Source organism: Arachis hypogaea, chromosome 18 (assembly GCF_003086295.3).
Source record: "Arachis hypogaea cultivar Tifrunner chromosome 18, arahy.Tifrunner.gnm2.J5K5, whole genome shotgun sequence".
Taxonomy (NCBI): Eukaryota; Viridiplantae; Streptophyta; class Magnoliopsida; order Fabales; family Fabaceae; genus Arachis; species Arachis hypogaea.
Window position 1 is genome coordinate 36,287,412 of NC_092053.1, and position 20,563 is coordinate 36,307,974.

The following is a 20,563-nucleotide window of genomic DNA, read 5'->3' on the forward strand; positions in this document are numbered from 1 at the left end:
GGATGTGACCGAAAGACAAGAGAGAGGAGAGAGAAGAGAGAATAACTTTCATATGGAGCTTGTGGCCTTTGGTAATAACCCACTCTCTGTGCATTCTATTTTCTTTCTTTCTTTGAAGATGATGTGATTTGACCGAAGCAATTGAGAAAGGAGAGAAAAGAGAGAAACTTTCATTGGAAGCCATCAATGCAAATTAAATTGAATTGAATTTAGAGTTTCAGTTACCAAGGGTGTAGTAACCGAAGCATGCTTTTAATGAAATTAAACTCAATTGAATTTTTGCTTCCAGTAACCAAGAATGATAACTTTGCAAAGTAGAGCCCTTTGATTTTGTGATCACCGTATAGGTTCTTGAAGGCTTTGGGCAATTTTTGGTTCTCTTCCTTTTAATTCATCAAGTTTGTTTCATGGGCTTGTAATTAGGCTTGTTTTTTCTTTCTCAAATTTCAGCCATTAAATTTTACTTGTGATGGAGTTTGACCAAAGAGAGTGATAATTTGGGTTTTAGATATTTATTCTTTGGACCAATTGATTTCATTATCCTTTTAAAGTTCAGCCACATGATTTGAAATAAATTTGTATTAGGCTAAACTTGTTTATAGTCAAAATAGACTTGTAATAACTAGGCCAAGATAAAAATTAATTTTTTTTTATGCACACAAACTAAATTCATCAAACAAAATAATTAATTAATAATATTTGATCATCATCTTAATTTTTTAAATTCAACCATTAGTTTTTTTTTTTTTTTTTTTTTTTTGTTTCCCACGGTATCCCCCAACCCGGCAGGTCAAGGACTAATCCGTCGCGGTACTGAGCTCCATTTAAGGGTTTGCCGCTGGCCAATGGGTTGCTGCATGCACAAGGCGAGATTCGAACCCCCGACACTTGCTTAAGCGGACTAGTGAGCTAACCACTAGACCAACCCAACTTGGTTAAATTCAACCATTAGTATATCAGTTAACTATACATATAGAATAGTTAGTTTAACAGTTGATTGTACATAACTAATAAGTAAAAATTTTTATTAGTTAATTAATTAGTTAATTTGTTCACCGCGTAATGAAAAGCTCCGAAGTGATAGAAGTGTGACATACTCTTCCTTATTTGCTGAAAGTTTCGTGAAGTTCATTTTTTTCTCCTGAACTTACCTTTTCCAAAAAAAAAAAAAAAAAAAAAACTCTAAACATGACGACTCCAAAGCTTTCCAGCAACAGAATTCAAGAGTGCACAGTGTAACATTCATCCATATCCAAATTTCGTCTCCAAACTGGAAGCATCTTTAATTTGGTTGAAGTTCAAATTTTGATATTATATTATGATATATATTTCTTTTAATTTAAGAATATATATTATTAATTACTATATCTCTAATAATAATAATAATAACTATCAAATGAGTATTCCAATCAGAATTGATGTGAAACTATAAATTACGGAATAGAACCACAATTTTGACGTTATTCCTTCTTGTAGGAAATCACGAACACAGCATGATTACTATTTTGTTGCTCGATCATAAATCATATAACCATGTTTTCAATAAAAAAAATTTATCTTATTTTTATTTTATTAAATAAAAACTCAAATATAAATCATGCCTAATGTAGTTGCGTTGATTTAATTTAAGAATTTTTTTTGGGTACTTTACTACAAACTCAAAATCAAAATAACAAAAACACAACGGAACGAATCAACAAATATCATTCTTAAGGATGAATAATGAGTCAGAAACATGCCTGATGTCCTTTTAAATTAAGTTGGGAATCCCCTCTTTAAAGCACATGTTTTCATCAAAACAAATATCTCTCACTAATTAATATTTGAGAAAAGAATAAATAGATCTCCGACATTTTGTTCTACGGACATTTTCGTTCCTAACCATTTGAAAATACTTTTAAGTTTCTCACCTTCTTAAATATTGGATGGATTAATGCTTCCGTGCAAATGACTCCGCCAAACCCAACAAAAAAGTCTGACATCCGTTCTAATGACCTGGCATTACAGGTAGTGATGGCAAAGCGGGCTAGCCCGCCCCAACCCGCCCCGCCCCGCCTAGGCCTGCCCCATAAACGGGGCGGATCGGCCCGCCCCGCCAACTAAAATGGGTTCAAAATGCTAGCCCGCCCCACTTTATGGCGGATTGGCGGGTTGGCGGGCTAGCCCGCTTGACTCTTTTTTTTTTTGAAAAAAAAAATTCATTAAAATTTAACCAAAAAATAATAATTAAAAAATTAAATACAATAAAAAATAGTCAAATTATAATATTATTTTTTTTAATTTTTAACTTCAATAAAATTGTTCAAATAATATTTGTCAATAGAATCATCTTTATTTTAAAAAATAAGTCACATAATTTGACCATATATACGAAATTATAAAATAAAATAAATAAAATTAATAACTATAAGAAGAATAAAAACAAAAAATGAAAAAAAAAAGTGTTTAAAAATCTATAATTATTAATTTTATAATATTAATCACTCTTTTATTTAATAAAAAATAAAAAAAAATCTTCGGTCCAACGGACCGGCCCGCCCCGCCCCGCCAAAACCCACCAATTTGGCGGTGCGGGTTCGGCGTATTTTTTTAATTTGACGGGTTCAAAATCCTAGCTCGACCCGCCTTTTTTAGTGGGTTTAGCGGATCGGCCCGACAGGTTCGACCCGTTTTACCACCCCTAATTACAAGTGCACACGTGGCATATGAGGGATAAGGACTTTTTTATCCAATTTTTAAAACTACCATTTCACTCAAGCTGAAATTCACCTTGTAATCTTCCCTGACTAATTGAAAAGCTCAGGCGGGGATTGCTCCGGTCAGTTTATTTGTGTTGAAATCTAACCAAATCAAGTTGTGGCAGTCTCCCAGCTCCGACGGAATATTGCCGGAGAATGAGTTGTTGCTAAACTTCAAGATTGCCAAATTCAAAAGCTTTCGAATCCAGGGGAATTCCCCCCGTGAGCCTATTGTTCGAAAGGAAAATCAAATTCAACTACGTGCACTTGCTTAAACCCGCATGGATGCTTCCTGTTAGCTCATTGAAGTCCAGGACCTAATTTTGCAGCATCTTTTTGTTACCCAACTCCTGCGAAATCTCACCAGTGAGCTGGTTCAGTCATATGATCAAGTCTCGGAAGTTGGAGACTGACCCAAAAGTGGAAGGGATAGTTCTATTCTGGTAGTTGAAGCTCAAATCTAATTCAACTATGTTGGAATAGTTGCTGAGAGTGGACGGAATAGAACCCCTGAAGTGATTATTATATAGGAATAATAGCTCATTCAAACGATTCCTAGGATCGGATCTTGACACAGCCACTACTACAAGAAATTGTTTAATTATTGACGCAAAAAATCGATGACTAAACTTTTCGTTGATAATTTTCGACGGTTTGTCGTCGATAAAATGAAAAAGAAATTTTTAAAAATAAAATATTAAAATCGACGACCATATCGTCTATTATTTTAGCAACCTTTTAACACTTTAATTTTATCGTCACATTATCGATAAAGTGGTGGGTGATTTTTTTTTTAAAATCGACGAATTAGTTGTCTATTTTAATAATTATAATGTCGAAAGCTTTTACCGTCGATAAATTTAGACGATTGAGATTTCTTTCTGAAACTAAATGGACGATATAAATTTATTATATAAAATAAAAGGTTGAAATGTTGATTTTTATTTTAATTAAAATCGACAAAACTACCATCCATTTTATCCAACAAAAAATCATACCCGCGTTCACTTTCTGCGTCTACAGCGTCAATCAATTTCTCCAAAATTAATCCCAAACCTTCATAGATTCAAAACTTACGCTACTTAACCCCAAAAATTAACCTCAAAATCTCAGTGAGGCTGCTTCTTCTTCTCCAACGCCCGAGAATAGAGGCCAGAGATAGAGTCACTGTCACGGAGAGAGGCAGAGAGCCGCCGGAGAGTAGAGCCTCTCCTCCTCTTCTTCTCCATCTTCTCCCCCGCCGAGCCTGCCGCTACGCCATCCTCTTCATGTAAGTTCCTCTCTCTCGCGCTCTCTCTCTATCACTCTATCACATTGTGATTTGTAAATCTGCATGTAAGTTCTTCTTTCACATATTCATTGTTGCAACATCTTAGCCGGTCGCCATCGCTACGAGCCCGTCACCGTCGCCATCGCAGCTCCTTGTAAGTTCCTCTCTGTCTCTCTCTTATTATTATATTTATTTTTTCAGTTTTTGTATCTACTATTTACATCATGAAATTCTGAATTTGCTTTTGTGAATAACAATCGCATCAATATTACTGAAACCTAATTAGCATAATCAATTCTTCTTGATTTGGAGATTTGATTTACCTATTGAATTTTTATTTTTTTTGCTGGTCACTCTGGTTTGGTACTCTGGTTTGGTAGGATTCCTATTTGATTTGACATTTATTTTGATGAATTTATGCTCTGGATTTACCAGCTTTGATTATAAAGACAATGTTTTTTCCTTTTTTATTTTATCAGAACTAATGTTTGTGTTTTTGGTATTCTTCTCTTCTTTTGATTGAGTTGGTGCCTTGGCAGTTCCTTTGTTAAGGTCTTAGGGATGTGAAATCATGTTAGCATATGGATTGAGTTGGTGGCTTGATGGTTTCTTCTTTTTTTTTCTCAGTGGTTAACATATGGATATTGCAGAGGTCAAGCTAAGGAAGTATCTAAAAAAAAGCCTTATATTTTTGTCAAATGCATGCTTTAAGGTTATTAGTGTTTCTGCTTATTGAAAAAATAATCACATAGCATAAGATATAAGCTTTTCTGGCACTAAGTGTGTTTAGAAGTTTATCAAGTATATATATTTCAGGTTCTGCCTCTTTTGAGTGATGAATATCTTAAATATAATGTATACATAACAGTGTGACTGTGCGGTTAAATTTGTTATAGCTACTCCAGTACAAAATGCCCAGAAGGCCAAGAACACTTTGCCAGTGGCCCAGAACTTTGCCATTTACATTCTTCCCTTTTGCTTGTGCTCTAGCTCGAATGGCCTCTCCTTCTATGCCCAAACGGCAACAGCAACACTCCAAATTTGATGAAAAGCCTACACCTGTTAGTAAAAGTTCCTTTCATTGAAAAAAATAATTATAAATTGTGATCAAGAATGTAAATGTATGTTTTGAAGTGCCTTATATTTGTAAGTGAGCTGATGTTTTGTATTGTGTATTCCTATTTCTAACCCAATTCTTATAGTTAAGTTCTCATTAAAGGAGAAAGCCAAGGATGAGGAGTTTGAAGTAAGATATCTTTTTATACAAATATTTATCTCCAGTGTTGTGTCTAGTCAGTAAATTAAACATGGTCTCTGTTGTGTCTGGAGGATGAATTTTTCCACAAGGTATTGAAGAAAAGAAGAACCAACATGAAAGACACAGTGGAAACGAAAAGATAAGTTTTTAGATACTTGAACATGACAAAATTATTATTATGCACCTTGTCTTTAAACATGTATCATTTTTTGCATTTGATTACTGATTATTTTCCATCATACAGTTGTGCTCATCATCCTTCTGTTTTCCATTGCGAGCTCAGCAGCTTGCACCTCCCGAGGCAAGTCTTTAATTGTTCTAAACTCTTATTGTATCATGGCAGTTACTATTTTTTGGTCAATTTCTTAAAGTTACTCTAAAAACATTCTAAAGTCCCACCACTTTTGTGTCTGGTAGAAATTCATACTATAGTTGCTTACTTCTTTGGATATTGGTTATTCTTGTCATTTTGCAGAGTTGTTGTGTTTATGTAACATCTATTTCCTCAATGATTCTAAACCATATATTTATGTTCATATACGCATTGCAGCTACAGAATTACAGGCCAATGGGATTAAGCAAAATTCCAGTATTTGATCCTCATTTCATGTTTTTCCATTCTACTCAACCTCCACATTTACATGAATTCTGTCAAACAGATCAAGCTTTTAAGGGAATTGCCTTCAGATTAAAGACATAAAGCAGCGGACTTCTGTACAATGTGGTATGCATGACACTATTTTTTTGTACTCTTTAAAATTGATACACCATTTTTGTTTTAAGAGACATTTACTTTATCCAAGTCTCTACATTTTTATACACACATATACAATGTTAGTTGCTCGCTAATAATCTAAAGTTTATGAAAATATCTAACCAAATATTAATAATAAAAGGATAAAAAAAGTAGAGGCTATAATTAAAGGAGAAATTTTGGAGAAGAAACAAACACTGAACTTGGAACCATTTGTCCCTCTATTTTGTTAAGTATTGAAAACTTTTTTTTATATTATTTGCAGCAAAGATTATGCCAATTATTAAGAATGAGCATTTACTTTTAAGCGCCCTCCTCATAGCTAAATCATTGGCATTGGAGGTATGTTCACATAGATCATTTCTAAACATTTCAGCTACTTTATACAACATTTGATTTTATCATTTATGTGAACAAGGCATGTTCCTCCATGTCAATTTTGGCATGATTAATCTAAACAAAATTTGTGTTATACAAGGGGGTTTCTCTTTTTATGGAGAAAATGTTCTCAGAGTGGCTTGCAGTAATCATATCAGCTACCCTTTTAGGTATCATTGCTGAGGTGACGATAGTGAAGCAAATGTATCATTTGAGAAAGCAACAGATGATAGTGAAGCAAGTTCTAAATGGTTATCTAAGGATGATGACGATCAAGGTGACAAGGTTGCTGCCTTCCCTGTTTTGAATGAATTCATGTCTGACTCTGACAAATTCTTGTTTATTTTGCTTTGAATATTTTGTATTATTAGTGGATTGTAATTTAAAAGAATATAAGTCCGAGTTTAGTTATTTATTTTGTCTTGAGTCTTTATGTTATAGGATTATTTATTATTTTGATAAATTTGTAAACTCATTATGTAATATTTAGTATAAATTATATTTAAAAGTTTATTTGTCTTGTTATCTAATATTTTGTATAAATTTTATTTTGATATTTAAAATTTTATTTGCATTAATTTTTTACTATTTTTTAAATAGAAAAAATAATTAAAAAATGTGGCTATTAAAATCGATGGTAAAGTTGTCGCTTTTTAAATTTAAAATAGACAAAAAAAAATAATAAAGACAACGAACTTGTCGGTATTTTAATAATTAAATCGACGACTCTTTTGTCAATTTTATTGAATCAGATATCGACGGAAACGGTGTCGATTTTGTATAATAATATCGACAGCAAAACTGTCGATTTTATTAAATGGGTAAAATTCTCAAACTCATATTATAGGCGAGAAGATTGTCGATTTTAATGTATTATTATCGACAGCTTAAGCCGTCGATTTTATTAGAATTTTGAAAAATCGAAAAGCTTAATAGCGATCTTATCTACCGTCGATTTTGCCGTCGATTTTAACGGTGTTTCTTATAGTACTTCAGAATTATACCATAGAAGTTTTTGAACTCAGATCTAATGATTCCAAACTTACCATTTCCGTCAATGACTCAGGAGCAACGCAACCCTTTAAACTGGTCGATCCCAACAGAAAGCTCCCTCAATCCCTCCATTTTCACGAAAATCTCACTCGATAACTTACCAAAGAATCTGTTCGACGATATATCGAACGAGACGAGAGACTAGCACGACGTGAACTCGTCATGACTAGACCTGTGAGATTGTTGGACGATAGATCGAGTTCGACAAGCGTAGAACAGAGAGCACCCGCCATGCTGACCGGAATCTGGCCGGTGAAGTGGTTGTCGGAGAGGTAAAGGAACTGGAGCGAACTAGTGGGAGTGAGAAAACGGTGCCGGAGAACTGGTTGTCACACAAAACGAGGTAGTTTTGAGGGAGAGGATTTTTTTTAGGAAAAGTATAGGGTACCAACATATTATCTGCCAACTTCTGCCAACTCTTATTTATAATTGTGTTTCATGGAAGTGTGTTCGTGGATGTGTCTAATAATTAATATATTTTAAATACATATATAAAGAGACACATCCAGAAAATATATCTATAAAGACACTTCTATTAAACATAGCTATAAAAAAGACATTTTTATTAGACACATCTACGAACACACTTCCATGAAACACAATTATAAATAAGAGTTGGCAGAAGTTGGCAGATATGCTGTTGGTAACGTAGCGGAACCGTTTTTTTTTATCTAGTTTTTAAAACTACCATTCCACTCATATGCAACGTGTGCACCCGTAATACCAGATCATTAGAATGGGAGTCACGTTAGATTTTTTCGTTGGGTCTGACAGAGACATTTGCACGAAGAGACTAATCCGTTCAATTTTTAAGGAGGTGAGGAACTTAAAAATATTTTCAAATGGCCAGAGTTAAAAATATCCGCAAAATAAAAAATCAAAAACTTATTTGTTATTTTCTCTTAATATTTTAAGGAAGTGTAGTGCACATGTGTATATGCATGTGAATGTACAGCAAATTAAACATGAATTTTTTTTTTTTGAAAAAACTTAAACTATCAAAATTAAATTCTAATAAATTACTTCCTCTATTTTATATTAATGAGTAATGACCATTTTGATTTTCTTTCAGATTAAGAAATTAATTTACAAAGTAATTGAATATACTGTAATATAATTTTAGATACATTAATCGTTAAACATATTAAAAATATTTATAATAAACGTTTATAAACATGAATTGATAGAGTAATAACTGGATAAGAATAATAGGGAAAAAAAGGAGATTTAAATTGAGATTTTTATTGCAAATAGCAAACTCTATACCATACAAATGCTATAACTTCAAACTCTAACGCATACTTGTATTTTTCGATAGTTGTTGCAAACCTAACAAACACTTAAAATTGACTATAACAATATATATAATGAAGCTTATTACAAGACAAATTAAAAGTGTAATATATATTCTAGCTAACAAATACGTAGTACAAGTGAACAACAACTATATATATAGAGCCTAGAGCAATTATTAAATCAACTTTATGGAGGAAGGAGACCCACTAATCACGCTCCTTAATTATTGTTTATTATAATAGGAAGAGGAATAGCTTGGAGGGGTTGATCCTTGTCCATATTTCCAAGTTTCCAATCAAAAGAGTTGATCAAAGATCCCAACATGACATGAATCATTCTCATAGCTAATGGAGAGCCAGGACAAATTCTTCTTCCACTTCCAAATGGTGTCAGCTGAAAATCTCTTCCTTTAACATCAATTTTAGATCCCAAGAATCTCTCAGGCAAGAACAAATTGGCATTGTCCCACACATTAGGGTTTCTTCCAATAGCCCATTCATTTATGAGGACCCTTGTACCTTGTGGGATCCTATAACCTGAGATTTCCACATCTACCTTAGCTTTTCTTGGGAGCAAGAGTGGAGCTGGAGGGTGTAATCGTAAACTCTCTTTTACAATTGCTTGTAAGTATGGCAGTTTGGCAACATCGGACTCATCAATAGGATTACCTCTTCCAATGTTTTGTTCTAACTCTTGTTTGGCTTTGGACATAACTTCTTGATTGTGGAGTACTTCAGTCATTGCTCTTTCTAATCCATATGCTGTTGTATCCGTTCCCGCTACAAGTAGATCCTACAATATAAATGAACCGAATTTTCTAGATGAGAAATGAAACTTTGTAATATCGAATTAACAATTGTAAAGTCTTTCTTTGTGTAGCTTACATTTTTGTTTTATTCATTTGAAGTCAAATGTCAACTAATTGTTGAAAGAAAAATTACGAATGTTTGGTAACAGTATTTAAAAGTCTGAAAGTAAAATGATTTGATTTGTATACAAAAAATGTTAACGTATAAAATAATTTAAAGTTATCATTAAAAAATAGCTTTAAAAAAAAATCTTTAGGTAGCGTTTGTTTTGACGCACTGGAATAGAGATTAGGAGATTGAGATTGAGATTCAGTATCATATTTATTGGTCGAAAGATTGGTACTAAAATTTTAGTCTTTATCTCAAAAATTTCAATATTTCAATACTTCTAAAAAGTGAGAATATAGGAGACTGAATTTTTTTAGAACAGAGATAAAAATTTTAATAATATATTATACTTAAAATACCTCTTTTTAATTAATTAATTCCAACTTTATTTTTTGTGCAAATTAAATTAAAGTTTTATTCTTATTTCAATCTCTGTCTTCTATTTTATACCAAGTATAATACTAAGACTTATTTCAATTTCTGTCTCAGTTTTTGTCTTTCAATTTTAGTCTCTCAAATTTCTGTTTCTCTTCCAAACACTAACTTAAAACGGTGACTATAATAGTAGTCATTCTTAGACAGTGCAAGAATTTTTTTCACATCAAAACATTTTTAGAAAAACTGTTCACATGGAATAGTTAGTAAAAAAAAACACACTTCTAAACAATTTTTATAAGAAAAAATTTAAGGAGCTAGCACTTTTATTAAAATTTGACCAGTACTTAATCATAAAAAAAAAAAGTGAATAATTTCACACCATTGGATGAAATTTCACACCATTAAAAACACCAATAACAATTAATTGATGACTACAAATCACAAAATTTACTAACCGAACACTCCTCATATATTGACCCTAATAACATATTTGTAATGTTTTCTTGATAATTAGTAATCCTAAATTTATTTTAACTACTTTTTCCTTTAATTATACGGGCAAATAAAAAAGGATAAGAGAAACTTACAAGTAGGAAGTGTCTGATTTTTTTCCTGTCCATCCTCTTGCTATCTTCTTGAGAAACATCAAGGAGTGCATCCAACATGTCATTATTTGTGACATAATTTCTCTCTTCTCTCAACTTCAACCTTTTGTCAATCAATTTATCCAAACTATGGAAGAATTTGGTAAGGTAATTAATTGTGTGTCTTTGGAGGCCTTGAGGGTCAAATATTTTCAAAAATGGAAAAATATCCACCACATTTGTTGTTCCGGTTAGTTTCAAGAGAGTGGACACAATGTCCTTGTACTCTCCATTCTCCACAGATTCAACAAAATCCTCAGACACAAAAGTATAGGACAAGAAATTTATGCATGCCCTAAAAGCAGCGTGCCCTACGTTGACAGCTTCGCCTGTTTGGCCATATTTTCGCATGTCGTTGAGAAGATCTAGAAGCTTCTTGCGCCGAAGCCCTTGACTTAGATCAAGGACCTTGGTGGAGAACAATTGTTCGTTGCATATTTTTCTTAGATCTTTCCAAAGTGGACAAACCGGTAAAAAGGGCAAGCTATAGTTATGGTGATCAAGGGAGGTTACAATACTCGGAACCGTTCGATCGGAGAACAACAAATCATTGGTTTGGAGAACTTCTTTGGCAATGTTTGGTGAAGAGATTATTACAGTGGTTGATTGACCAAACTTCAAAAACATTATGTCAGGGCCATAAAGCTTAGCAATCTTAGCCAATGTTTGTTGTGGCTTATTGCAAAACTCAACAAGGTTTCTCACCATGGTAAAAAAGGAAGGTCCTGGTGGTAATGGAAGCTTGTGTTTTGATTTTTCTCTTTTTGCATGAACAAATTTTGTGACAATGCATGTCATCAATACAAGGATCAATGATAGGGACAAGTAAGAATAGTAATGCATAGGGATTGAGAGGGTATGATGGTCATTATTTGGTTCAAGAATTACTTCACCAAATAATGTTGAATTCATTGATGCATGCCAATGTGGTAACAATGTTGATTCCATTAATGTCTTCATGACAAAAACAAAATCAGATAATTATTGTATGTTTTGATTCAAATAATAGTAGAGAGTGTAGTAGTGTCAAGTGTGTTGATGCAAGTGGTTGTGGTGATGAGAGTAAGGAACATCTCATCTGGCTGTGTATATATAGTGGTGCAGTGCCTCTAATTAAGATGAATAATCCATTATCTTTCACACACGTGGTGTTTTTCTTTTTATTTTTTTAAATATCTTCAAAGAATAGTTGAATTTATTGTCAATATTAACACATGTCCATTTGGGGTAATTTAAATAGTGATTATTTCATATTTTATATTATCATGAGTAGTCATGACATCGAAGCGCGTCTAAACACTTTGACATTAGCACAGGTTACGTTGTTGAACAAACTCTAATAGAATAATTAAGCAATGTTAACGACTAAAGAAAACAACAATAACAACACTTTTTGATCCCTCCCTTCTTATAGCTAGTATTCAACTACCTTATAAACATTGACGGAGCTTAAAAAAAAAATTTACGGGGCCAAAAATTTTAACATAAAATTATATAATGCTATTGTGTTAATTATTTTTAAGTTTGTTACTAGTATAATAAAAGATATGTAAAAAAATTATAATTGTAAAAAATTAAAGTATTATAAACAGTAAAATATGGCAATGAGTTTTAACTCAAATAACATACTCTTTCTATACTCATCTAAAAAGTTGTTGGTTCGAGTCTCCTTATCTTTAGTAAAAAAAAAACAGTGAAATATGTAAAAAAAATTATAGTTAGAACAATAAATATTATAATTATGTTTGACTTTTTAAAAAAAAAAATCAATTGAAAAACTAATAAAATATAAAATAATATTAAATTCAATAGATAAAAAAATTATTCAATATTTAAAGACTTGCAAAATCTCTATTAGTATATATGAATACAATTATATTAATATTTATTGAATATTTTTATATTTTGTCTAATGTAAATTTAAATTTAAAAAAGCAATAAAACCTAAAATACCACTGACTTATATATAAAAAATTATCTAAATAAGCTTGTAATTTTGTTCAATTAATTTTTCTTTTCGTTAAAGGGTGAGGTAAGAATGAAGTTGTGTCATTAAAGATAGTCTTGTGAAATTGTTAATCCCAGTCTAGGATTGTCCATTATTAGTGGAACATACATGTTATGAAAAAAGGTTCCGCCTCTGCTTATAAATCGGCAAGCGTGATATATATAAAGACGCACAAAACGTTTTTTTTTAAAGATATATTTTAATAATTAAAATTTCATATATATAATTACTTAAATTATGTTATTTTTGTTAAAATTATGTCAGATAAATTAATTTAATTGAAAAACAGTTAATCAAATTTTGAATTCATCTAAATTAATATTATTTTTTATAAAAAATGACTATAATACCTCTATTATATAAAATAACTAAAATACTCTTATTATATATATTAATTTTGAGAATTCTAAATTCTAGTTCTTTTCTTCTCTATCGTTATAGGGTTAGAATTTAAAGTTTTCAATATATATAACAGGAATATTTTAGTTGTGTTTTTATAATATGGATATTGTAGTAATTTTTTATAAAAAATATTAATTTATATCAGTTCAAAATTTAATTTATTAATTTTTTTGTTAAACTGATTTATCCGATCTAATTTTAATAAAAATAATACAATTGAATTGATTATATGTGTTAAATTTTAATTTTTAAAAAACATCTTTAAAAAAAGACGTTTTTGACATATTTATCTAAGTGGCTCCCGATATATAAATACTCCACGTTTAATTCAATTATAATGAAAAACGGATAAGAGTTTGTTATACATGATCTCAACGTTATACTGACTAATTAAGAGGTGTAGAATAAGTCTCTATAAAATATAAATATTCAAAAAAAAAATTATGTTCTTTATATTGAATAGATACTATTCTTAACTCTTATTCTTACTTACTCAAATAGAGAATTTTTATAATTATCTACCACTATCAATTTTTATAATTATCTTAGGCGAAGACGAACTCAACTCTAAATAAGACGAGTCATATTTTTCACCAGACACTTTTGTAAAACACTAATCTATATCTTGGCTGGTTTTTATAAATAAAGAAAAAAAAAAACAACTTGATTATAAAAGTAAATAACTCAAAAAATTTATAAAAATATGACGCTTGCATTGTGACTTGTGCCACGAAAAAAAAAAGGCGACATAATGTATATAATGTTGCAATCACCTAATGTTGTTGCAAAGAATACTACACTGTCATACAGGATTCCACTAAATGTACTCAGTCTGTTTTCCTTTTATTGAGCAAATTTTTCGCTATATCTTCTTTTTGAGAATACACTTGTGCCTATCAAAATAGCAGATGAATGATGAGAGACTTAACCAATTTCTGAAAAATTGTGTATTATCATAAGATAGTAAAATCAACCGCTTATATATATAAGCTATCGCACATGAATGACTTGCAACTTGTAATAATTAACGGTAACTAATTTCCTACTGTTATAATAACAGAAAACAGATGATCATTAACTAACTTCTATTAACTGAATTCTATATATCAATTGGATAAATCCTAAGTATACAAATTTTTTTTCTTCACATTATTAATATGTTTCTATTTAATATGGTTGTTTTTCTTCGTTGACTCTTTGGATAGGTAAAAAAATAGGGAATATTGAAGACGCGGATTCCTTTGGTACACGTTGAAGGATTTTGAATTTTTTTTTTTTTAGTGTTAACTCAACAATCAGCTAAGAAATTTTTTTTTTCTAGTTATCTTTTTTTAAAAGATCTTATGGAAAAGTAAAAGTAGTTTTATGTTTGGATATTTCATGCAAAAAGATCTTTTTATCTATCATTTATGTTTGGGTATAACAATATAAAAATACTTTTTTGTTTATTTATTACATGAAAAACATCTTTTTTTTAAGAGAAAAAGATCTTTTAAGAAAAGATATAAATTACAGCTTCTCAAAAAAGATATATTTTTTTTTATTTTTCTAGTGCTTTTACTTTTACTACTAAAAAATTGCTAAACACGCTAAAAAAAAAAAACTTTTTTCATTGAAAAAAGATTTTTTTTATCAAAATAATGACGTCAAAATAAGCACTTAGTATGCTAACTTTGTATATTGTTTTTAAGACATTGCCATGGACGATATAATTTATAACAAGGTTACATGCATATCTATTTTATCATGAAATTATCTTTTTAAAATATTTAAACTGATAAAAAAAATTATATAAAGGATTATATTTTTAATACGCTCTTTTTACAAAAGTTTATTTTAGGTTTATGTAAATTTTTTATAGAAGTTTTCTTTATTTTTTATTAGCGCAGCCTTCTTTTGCTGAATTTTTTTTTTTCAATGGTTTAAGAAGGATTACATTTTAGATTTTTAAGTTATAGAAGTTCTAATATTATTTATGTATGATATGAAATAATTTTTCTATAAAATTTAAGCTGATAAAAAAAATATATGAATGGTTACATGATCTTTAACACATTGTATGGACACCTAAGTTTAAATGGTTAATTTGGAGTTGTTAAATCTCTCAACAACCTGAATCAAGCACGTTTCAGCAGAAACAATCAGCTTGTCCTTGTTATTATTTTTAGTATGGTATTTGTATACAAAACCCTAGCAAATAATACACGTATGCGGTTATTATTATGTCTGCCTGTATGTGAACATAAAATTAATTAATCAATGCGATTAAAATAACAGCTTAACCTAGCATCGGCGTGGCGAAAACTCAAGTAATGTTTGACTCTAATCAGTAATATCAAACATTGTTAAATCTTAAGTCCCCTCCAAAAACAATATTAAAAAAAATGATTAAATAAACGAGCGCCTCCTATATGAAAAACACAGGTATTTAACAGAAAATTTCAATGTAACAAAAGTAAAACTAAGTTTCAAATATGTGAAGATATAGATTATGTTACCAAGATGTGTGATATATACGAAAAATTAAAATATTAAAGAGCGCGGCATAATGCATATAGCGGTCAAAGAAATTGAAAAGAAAGTTACACAATTTTTGTAGCTTTCTTTCGGAAAAAATTTTGTTTCTATTTGTTTCAAATGTTTTATAATTTATTATTATTACTAATTAATGATAAAACCAATTATTTTCTTTAATATTAAAATAATTTTCTTTCTAGATATTGGCTAAAATGTATTTAAATATATTTATTTAAAATTTTAGATTTTATTAATTCCAAATATAATCATCATCTATCATCATTATTTATTATTATTATTATTATTATTATTATTATTATTATTATTATTATTATTATTATTAATAATAATTCCATTATCACAACTTACATACAACAAATTCATTAAAATATATTAAGATAATAATACTTGCAAGTTGCAACATTATCTATTTTTTAGAATTTCCTTTTGACGTAAATATGAAGAAAATCATTAAGCAAAAGCCGAAGAATAAACACATATATTTGTACAGCACAAAAAACAAATTCACATAAACAGAAATATGAAAAGTGAGAGCAAGATGAAGTGCATCTTCTACGAATAAAGAATTGAGTATTTATAGCAAAAAATAACATATTACAATTCATATTTTATAATTTTTTAAATAATTTTTGTATGTTGTAATACAATATTGCAGTACATCATTTAAAATTAGTACTGTTTAATAGTTGATGTAACATCAGTTTCTTATTAAAATCATTCAAAAGTTGACGTAACAAACATCAGTATATTAATTAAAATTAAAATTGTTTAAAAATTGAATAATATCCAAACATTAATTAAAATAAAAAATGTTCATTACTATTTAATTAATATTTTATTTATAAATAATAGATGTGGTATTTCTGCATTTTTTTATATATGAATACTATGTCCAAGATATCATGTTCCTTGATAAATATTTTTTTTATATATGAATTAGTATTTTACATGTTCTTTATCGTATTTTTTATATTCTTTTACGGTGACATTTCAAACATCACATTCTTGTAACATTTTTTAAAATATATCCTTTTTTCTTCTATGTATATGAATAAGCCAATATTTAAGATATGAAGTATAAATACATGAGTAGTTATATATCTATTATCGCATTTTATTAGTAAGACTATCTTTTGGATTTTATTTTAATTTTGGCTGAAAATTTATGATGCCATACAGAAAGAGTACTTATTCCAAGAATTGAAGTTATTAAAAAAAATATATAGATAATTATATATCTAATACTAAGACTTACAGTAAAGAAATCAAACCAGGAAAAGTGTTACAAATGGCATTAAAAAAAAAAGGTGAGATAAACAGGTAGTTGAACAAAGAAATTTAAAGCAAACATATGCTGCCAAGTAAACATACAATTTTCCTATTTGGTTTTCAATTTTGTATTACTAATTAAGTTTCTATTTGTTTAACAGTGCAAAGTTGTTTTACAATGTTTATGTATAGAAATTAAGGTTCTAATGAAAGTGTAAAATGGACAAATAATTATATCTTTTTATTAAGTTTTGAACATTGAATTATTTGGCCCCATTTTATTTTTTGTTATTTGAAGCACATGTCTTAATCAAATTCTCTACTTAATGAATATTTTAAAAGAGTAACACTCCTAAAAAAACGGGATATGCAAGTGAACATGTTCTAAAAGCTTGACCCGAAAATCGCGTGATGAAATTTCATCACAAAATATGAAACAACTTCAAATCAAAATAAAATATTCTTGCTTGAATGTTCAAACATATATTATACCTTATCTAGATGAAATGAAATGGTAGTTATTAAAAGCATGATCTATTGTTTCGAAAAATGTTTCCAGGCATACCTGAAACAAACACAATTGATCTGGGCTTGAGAAAAAAGAGGTCGGAGATAGTAGTAAAGGTGTTGAACGTGCCATCATGTCAGCCCCGAACAATAGTGGGAGATATTTGTAAAAGACTTCGATACTTAACACTACAAAAAATGTACTGAGTGCTGTCGGATTTATTGTCGGATTTGACGTCGCACATTAGCATCGACTTTACCCACGACTTTAGTGATAGTTTTGTTGTGGAATTCGTCATGCCAAATAACTACCGATGGATAGCCTCTTCCGACGATCAAGTCGCCGGTAACCTTCGGCGGGAAAACAAGACAAATAGGCGCTAAATTTAGTGTTGGAGTTATCATCGGAAAAATCCGACGGTAGACACTTTTAATAGAATGCTGCGTTTTAGTGATCTGTACTGCGTACTATCGGAGATATCTGCCGTTAAATCCGACGGTAACGATGCTCTAAATTCGAATTGCGAACCTTCTCCCCATTCATTTCGAATTTTCTCTCTCTTTCTCTCTCTCTCTCTCTCTCTCTAAATACTTACCCTCCCACTTTCTCTCTAACCTTTTCATCTATCCTCTCCGTCAACCTTCTCCGCCGCCGCTACTACAAACGCCTCTGTTGCTACCGTGAACGCCTCTACTGCTGTTGCTGCAAACACCCTTGCTGTTGCTACAAATCCCCTGCTGCTTTCACTTCTGCTGCCACTGCACCTCCATCCCTCTTCTCCATTTTCTCTTATTTTGCATTCAAGATTTTTTGTTTGAATTCTGTACCTTTCAAATTCTGTTACTTCAAGTTAATTAATTAGTTAGTAGAGCTTAGTTACTTTAATTTTCTGTTTTAGTGGATTTAGGTAGTTAGAATAAGTTAGAATATGTTAGATTAGGTCTTGAGATTGCTGAAAAGTGTTGAATTCACTACAAGAGACACGCCGAATAATGGTGGTTTTGTTATGGATTTGCGGCGGTTTAAAACTGCCGCGAAACAAAATTCCAACGGTTCTACAAGCGTTGCCTATTAAGAGGTGGAGATTTGATTTTGCGGCGGCTTTGAGAAACCGGTGGTACAACCGCAACAAATCAGATATTCGATTTTGCGGCGGTTGTAGAACCGCCGCTATTTTGCTCAGTAGATTAAAAAAAATCTGCAGCGGTTTTGAAACCGCCACAAATTTATGTGGGTCTTCTTAAAAAAATGCGACGATTTTGAACTGCCGCAATTTCATACATAAGCTTTTAAAAAAAACAACCGCATTTATAAACTCATACTAAAGTAGTAGTTCAAATGGAAAGAAGCACCAAATCATTCCACCCTTTATAGTAGTTATAATAAATAACTCAACACTTTATATTTACCACAAAACCACCTCTAATGTAAATAACAAGTGAAAAATACCGTTGAAAAAAAAAATTTTCTAGTGTAATCCTTTCTCAGGGTAATACTGCTCAATCTCAGAAAAAAAAAATATATAAATCAAATTAAAACTTAACTGCACTACTTACAATGAAATATGGTTCAATTGATCAAAAAGTATAAAAAATTTACTTGATATATAAATGACCAATCAGATCATGGGTCATGACATATCTCTTCACATAATTTAAGGAAGCACCGCCAAACCTGAAAAGAAATAAAAAATAACTTGTTGAACGAATAAGTGAAATAAGGAACTCCTAAAAATACAAAAGGATGAAGATAAAATATATGGAAATAAAATTGAATCTAACCACGCAAGTACACCAACTTTGTGAGCAGTAACTACGTAATTAAATCTAACCAAACAAGTACACTAACTTAGTGAGAATTTTTCTAAATGAAAAAATGAAAGAAAATTGAAAGACAATCCTTATCTATCTCCATGCTTTTTTGTTGGGCTAATTCAATAAACTCTTCAACTTTTCTTGATCTAGTGAGTAGCTTATCTCAAGGTTCTAGAATCATCTATACAAACCTTAAGCCTCCTCTGGATACAAGAGAAATATCTTTGGTCCTAAATATGACATGCAAGAATACCATAAACATTAATTAAGATATAGTACAATATAAAATATTATGTCCCTTACAAACAGTTCAAAAAATGGCATAAGAACAAGTTAAGCATATATGTATAAATCTCAACTATCACTTTATAAATATACAATTAGATAGACATGTAAGTCTGTGTTGGCCAATATATATATATATATATATAGCATATGGATTATAAAATTATCATGTAATGGTGGCAAAATTTTAAAGAACTAACATGTAAATGTGGTAACTGTTCACACCCTGGGTCGAGCTATCCGACCCGGGATGTTCGGTAACAAAGCGACCGACCTCTTCAGGTCAGGCTATCCGACCTCTTCTCAAAGAGGTCGGCCAAATCAACAGGAAAGCCCAGTAAAGGGCCCAAATAGAGGAACACGACCCAAATCCAAAGGCAGTTCAAGCCTATAGAGATAAGGGCGGTTCCCCAGAAGATAAGATGACCTCACTCAAAGATAAGATAAGATAAGATAAGATAACTAACTTATCTTATCTAAGAAGGTCACTCCACACTATTATAAATATACTGGAGCACCCAGGTATAACTCATACTCTGATTCTACTAAAAACCTATTTAATACCCATGCTAACTTAAGCATCAGAGTCTCTTGCAGGTACCCCCACCCTCCGGTGACGAAGGATCAGCAGTGCAGCCAGTCCTGCAAGTCGGACACGACAGCTCCGGCCACTACCCACCAGTCGGACATGTCATCTCCGACCAGCATAGAAGATCTCATCCGGGATCGACCTACAGTTTTAGGTAACCCTCGGAACATTGGCGCCGTTTCCGGGGACCTGGAAGTCATCCCATTACCATGGCGGACGACCATGACAACGACCACGATTCAGATCTAGAGGATAGAACACCGCACAAAAACGCAGACACTACACTAAAAGATACTCCGGAATCTAACGGGGACAAAAACTCATCAAATCCGGGAGTGATAGAAGCACTTCAAGACCGTTTAAAGCAACTTGAAAAAGAAACCCAGCATCAACGAGAAGTTGGGAAAGATCTACAAAGGGAGGTAAGGCGACATCGAGAACTAGAAGATAAACTTCTAAAATTC

The 20,563-nt window shown here is 31.0% G+C and overlaps 1 protein-coding gene and 1 long non-coding RNA gene across 5 annotated transcripts; one reads left to right on the top strand and one right to left on the bottom strand.

The window, feature by feature from the left end:
* Positions 1–3,713: 3,713 nt before the first annotated feature.
* LOC112772441 (uncharacterized) lies at positions 3,714–6,923 on the top strand. Of its 4 annotated transcripts, none has more exons than XR_011876396.1 (8): positions 3,714–4,008; positions 4,115–4,162; positions 4,905–5,069; positions 5,211–5,254; positions 5,338–5,567; positions 5,817–5,990; positions 6,286–6,362; positions 6,499–6,923. It is a non-coding gene; the product is annotated as an uncharacterized lncRNA (long non-coding RNA). The 4 variants fall into 4 exon arrangements; XR_011876394.1 differs by having other exon boundaries at positions 6,569–6,923; XR_011876395.1 differs by having other exon boundaries at positions 3,718–4,008; positions 5,228–5,254; positions 6,569–6,923.
* Positions 6,924–8,786: 1,863 nt separating this feature from the next.
* LOC112768973 (geraniol 8-hydroxylase) lies at positions 8,787–11,749 on the bottom strand. The gene is made up of 2 exons (XM_025813355.3): positions 10,630–11,749; positions 8,787–9,539 (listed from the first exon to the last, which is right to left on the bottom strand). The coding sequence occupies exons 1-2, from the start codon at positions 11,644–11,646 to the stop codon at positions 8,967–8,969; spliced, it is 1,590 nt and encodes a 529-aa protein (XP_025669140.1). The 5' UTR covers positions 11,647–11,749; the 3' UTR covers positions 8,787–8,966.
* Positions 11,750–20,563: the final 8,814 nt, after the last annotated feature.

Excerpts from the sequence above, each read along its gene's own strand:
- LOC112768973 (XM_025813355.3), bottom strand. The coding sequence starts at position 11,646 with ATGAAGACATTAATGGAATCAACATTGTTACCACATTGGCATGCATCA. Across the intron at positions 9,540-10,629 it reads AAATCAGACACTTCCTACTT|GATCTACTTGTAGCGGGAAC; the intron begins GTAAGTTTCTCT and ends TTTATATTGTAG.